Source organism: Salvelinus alpinus, chromosome 26 (genome assembly GCF_045679555.1).
Source record: "Salvelinus alpinus chromosome 26, SLU_Salpinus.1, whole genome shotgun sequence".
NCBI classification, from domain to species: Eukaryota; Metazoa; Chordata; class Actinopteri; order Salmoniformes; family Salmonidae; genus Salvelinus; species Salvelinus alpinus.
In genome coordinates this window covers 31,161,415-31,165,787 of record NC_092111.1, presented here as the reverse complement: position 1 = coordinate 31,165,787, position 4,373 = coordinate 31,161,415, and the positions used below count along the sequence as shown (strand labels likewise).

Sequence of the window (4,373 nt, the reverse complement as noted above, 5' to 3'; positions counted from 1 at the left end):
TTCAAACGTTTGTTGTCTTTTACTATGTATATTAAGATTTGGTTAAATGTGAATGGTTTAATCTTGTCCCTTGATGTACGTATGAATAACTGGTCATGGTGCTTGTAAGTGGACATTATAGATTCTGCAAGTTAATCATTTAGTATGACACGTTTTTGGCTTCATGAACCACATGTTCCCAATGAAATAACACTGTCCATCTTTAGCTGTTTTTGCCATTCCTATTTACTTATGTCAGTGCTAGACTTTTCCAAATACACCCCTTGCGCCTTTTCTATTTTACTGCCAAAACAGCACTCCCTAAACACACACAGATGGTGTCTATAAATCCCAATATGATTTAGTACTCGTATAAATGAGGTGCTATACTTTTTATTTCAGCCATAAAGTCTATTTGTTTTTTATACTGCCCCCACAAGTACAGTAGTCTACACCTAGCAGTGTTTTTTTTTCTCGAAATGGATCCGACTGTTGCATGTGCAGTTCAAGCCCAAGAGAATGGGAGTAAAGACTGCCGATTTCCTAAAATACATATGCTACGGAATATTGACACTGCTTGATTTAGAACTCTTTTGAGGTATACAATCAACTGACAAACTTTAATATGGGGCCGACTTTTTCCCATGTATTCTACTTGAGTCCATGTCAAGTCTGCAGGACACAACCTGCGCATAAAATATATTTCACTATTAAAAAGTCAACTTTTAGAAGATATATTTATAGGACAAATTATTCGGTAATTTTTTTATTAGTTGGCTTCTAAAATTACAGCTGTCAGTACCACATAATTAGTAAACCAGATAAGTAAAAGTACCAATTTAAGAAACCGAATTACACTTTACCTTCAAAATTACTCTACAAAATCGCAGTCTGTTGGTATTCGACAAATTCATGGTGTTTTGCTTGTTCTTCGGCCTGGTCCCATAGACTAGACGTAACATAGTAAACGTAAATCCGGGATACTCTTACATAAGACAGATGGCAAACACAAATGTAGGGTGGGTGAGCCTATGACACGAACGTCTAGAACCCCAAAGTTTGAGAGTTCAAATCGGATCATGGACAAATTTAGTTAATTAGCAACTTTTTAACTACTTTTTCGCTGCTTTGCAACTACTTAGCATGTTAGCTAACCCCAACCCTTCTAACCCAAACCATTTAAGCTAACCTTAACCCTAACTCCTAGTCTAGCTAACGTTAGCCACCTAGCTAGAATTCGTAATATATCATACGAAATGGGTGATGGACAACTACAAATTAATATAATACGAAATGTAACATGCATATCATACGAAATTATGCCTCAGATTTACGTACAGAATAATACGAAATGCTCTGACACCGGGCTGTTCAAACCGCTGAGAGAGGAAGAGGGAGAGAACGAGTCATACTTTCCAAAAGCTCACCATGTGTAATTTGACTTCACTTGCACCAGCGACGGACTAAACTGCGTACGTCTCCGGAATTTTCTTCTATACGGTAATCTTTGCATGAAAAAAATGGCAATACGCCGTTTGATTACATTTGTAAGTATGTTCTTGCTTTGCTTGATAGTTTAGAGAAGCTATTGTATAAACATGAAGATACGACAAATTATGACCGTTTGCAGAATGAACCGACTGCAGTGCTGAACGATTAGGATTATTTTCCACCGCCTGGCGGTAATGATTCGATTGACCCCAATATCGTTTGAACCAAATATCTAAATGATTGTTTGTTCATAACATAAGCAGTGGAGTAGCGCACTGTGTTTGCATTTAGTTTTTTATATTTCAGCTATGTCCAGGTGGTTTCATTAATAAGATGTATTTAACAGTAACGGTTCCACAACATTATTGCAAAGCTTTATAGGTTTACATTTGTACTGTAAGTACCAGGGAAATACTTTTAAACACATTTTGTTGCCTGTAGCAAGGACATAACATGGAAAACTGGTTAGACAGTCTGCCCTAGTGCCACCATGCCAAACATTACTGTTAGACCACCCTACTGGCAGGAAGAAAATACACAGGAAAAAGTAGGTGAAAGTTGTTCAAGAACGGATTAAAGTCACTAACCTCTGTCTGCAGAACATAAGGTATTGTATGTGAGAAATACAGAAAAGTTACTGTGAACTGTAATGTTCAAAACAAAGAGTCCTGTGGCTTGGAAATGAGCTCATGTTTTCCTGGATGAATGATTCACTGCTGGACTGGTACCATGTTTATTTCTAGCGGCACAAATTAGGCCTATCTAAATGACAATGCCCATTGCGTTACTCCTCAGGCCCAGTAGCCTTGCTTGCCAGGCTAATAGACACACTGCTGGGGAACAAGACTAGTCCAGCTACATCGTGATGAAGTGGCTCCACGATGGAACAACTAGCTGGGCTTGGCTCTCCCTCTCCTGCTGCCTCCTGAGTGCCTGGTGCCCGGTGGGAGCGGAGGTGGGACCCACGCCCGACCCAGAGTCAGGGGAGCCCATGCAGGGAGACTGGGAGTGGGGCTCCGGTTCCTTCAACCTCCAGGATCTACTCCACAGCTTCCCCGCCGACAGCCCTTTTGTGACAGAGATTCCGGGGAACCCTGTCAACTGCTCCCAGCGCTTCTGGCTGCCCTCGGCCTCCCCAGTCTGCTGGGACGACATTGCCGGGCCGGAGGAGTTTGAGCAGTCTCGTCTGCTGGTGCTCCAGAATAGGGCGGCCCTGCAGGCGGTGTCCCTGGCCAGTGAGGTGGTGGTAGAAGGGGGAACTTCAGCCTCGTTTAAACAGCAGGCCTTGGAGGACTTGCAGGTGGTGAGGGCGGACTACCTGAACGTGACAGAGACGACGGAGACCATGCAGAAGGTGTTCCTCACACTGGAGGAGAAGAGGAAGGAGGGGACAGAGCACTGGACCTTCTCAAGGTGAGGTGTAGGGGATGGAGCGATGGACCTTCTCAAGGTGAGGGGGTAGATTCACTCACTGCACCACAGCACTGAGTTGGCCCCTAGTCTTGTTCCACCTGCTGTTTGTGTTAAACAGGACGTCATGGTAGTTTTGCTCTTATTTTTACTTCTAAAGATTGAATACTCAAGCAGTCATATATACCAATGCCTTTTTTAACACAGTGATTTTGTTTGTTGATGGCATAGTAAAACTATTGAGAAATTCAATGATTGTAGCTAGTTCATCAAAGGGAATTGAGTGAACTTCCTCTAGGGACTTGTGCAAGCAGGATAATGTGTAGGGGAGTGAGGAAAATAAAGGGTAAATCAATCAAATGTATTTATAAAGCCCTTTTTACATCAGCCAATGTCACAAAGTGCTATACAGAAACCCAGCCTAAAACCCCAAACAGCAAGCAATGCAGATGTAGAAGGGTATGTGGAGCTTTCTGCTCCAACCAGCATTGTTGAATTCCTAGCAGATGAAGTCATGCATGATCAACCACTAGTCAGGACCTGTCCTACTGAGTAGAGAGGTCTAAGAACAGAGCGGGAAAAGTCGTCCAAACACCGCCTGAATCATTTCACGTTCTACTTCAGTCCTCCCCACATCTGGCTGAACCAAAGTCCTGTTATGAGATTCATTACAAATCATTACAATGCAATTTAATGAGATCAGACTTTCTCTTTCTAGTACGATACAGTTTGAACCAATCCCGCTGGTATTTGTTTATTCGGATCCCCATTAGCTTTTGCCGAAGCCGTAGCTATTCTTCCTGGGGGCCACACAAAAACAGAAAACATGACAAGTAACAAAACACTGTTACACTGATAGACAAGAACAGTCACACACGCATAAAATACAAAGATATACAACTAAATACTCATGTGTGTGTAATTGATAGCGTGTCGTAAATATTTAGGAGATCAAAGAGTACATTGTTATAAAATGTATGAAACCTGTTTTTAGGTTCATGTGTATGAGAACCTTTTGTGATTTTGTTTAATGTCTGTTTCTAGTATAAAGGAGCACATTGCCAAAACGAAGGACTCCATCAACGGAAAAGACAACGTGGCAGCCCTTCTAGAGAAACAGTTCTCCAGCCTAGAGAAGTCTTTACACATCATGCAACTCCGACTTGACAAACTAATGGCACAGTGAATGATGTGTTCTAAAGGCAATTTTTTTGTCAGCTTTTGAATGAACTGTACCATCATGTAATATATCCCACTAACAATGCATGCAAACTCAGGTTAAAACCCCCTTTACAAAGCATGAGGTGCACTTTCTTTGTATATGAACTAGGTATTTTATTCTTCCGTAGTCACATTCCTATTAGGTGTATTTTAATCCTATCTGAAACCCAAACTGCACGCAGCCTACAGCATCAGGGAGATTTTGATGGAAATAAAATATATTTTTATACTCAGCATGCACACCTGTTCCAGAAAGAGATGTTATTTATTGA

At 41.5% G+C, this 4,373-nt stretch overlaps 1 protein-coding gene across 3 annotated transcripts; it reads left to right on the top strand.

The window, feature by feature from the left end:
- Positions 1-1,345: 1,345 nt before the first annotated feature.
- Positions 1,346-4,341, top strand: LOC139555181 (uncharacterized). Of its 3 annotated transcripts, none has more exons than XM_071368765.1 (3): positions 1,346-1,479; positions 2,266-2,883; positions 3,925-4,341. In XM_071368765.1, the coding sequence occupies exons 2-3, from the start codon at positions 2,336-2,338 to the stop codon at positions 4,064-4,066; spliced, it is 690 nt and encodes a 229-aa protein (XP_071224866.1). In that variant the 5' UTR covers positions 1,346-1,479; positions 2,266-2,335; the 3' UTR covers positions 4,067-4,341. The 3 variants fall into 3 exon arrangements, with proteins under 3 accessions (XP_071224866.1, XP_071224867.1, XP_071224868.1); XM_071368766.1 differs by having other exon boundaries at positions 1,377-1,526; XM_071368767.1 differs by having other exon boundaries at positions 1,393-1,451.
- Positions 4,342-4,373: the final 32 nt, after the last annotated feature.

Coding starts and splice junctions, on each gene's coding strand:
- LOC139555181 (XM_071368765.1), top strand. CDS start 2,336: ATGAAGTGGCTCCACGATGGAACAACTAGCTGGGCTTGGCTCTCCCTC. Junction 2,884..3,924: donor GAGCACTGGACCTTCTCAAG/GTGAGGTGTAGG, acceptor GTCTGTTTCTAG/TATAAAGGAGCACATTGCCA.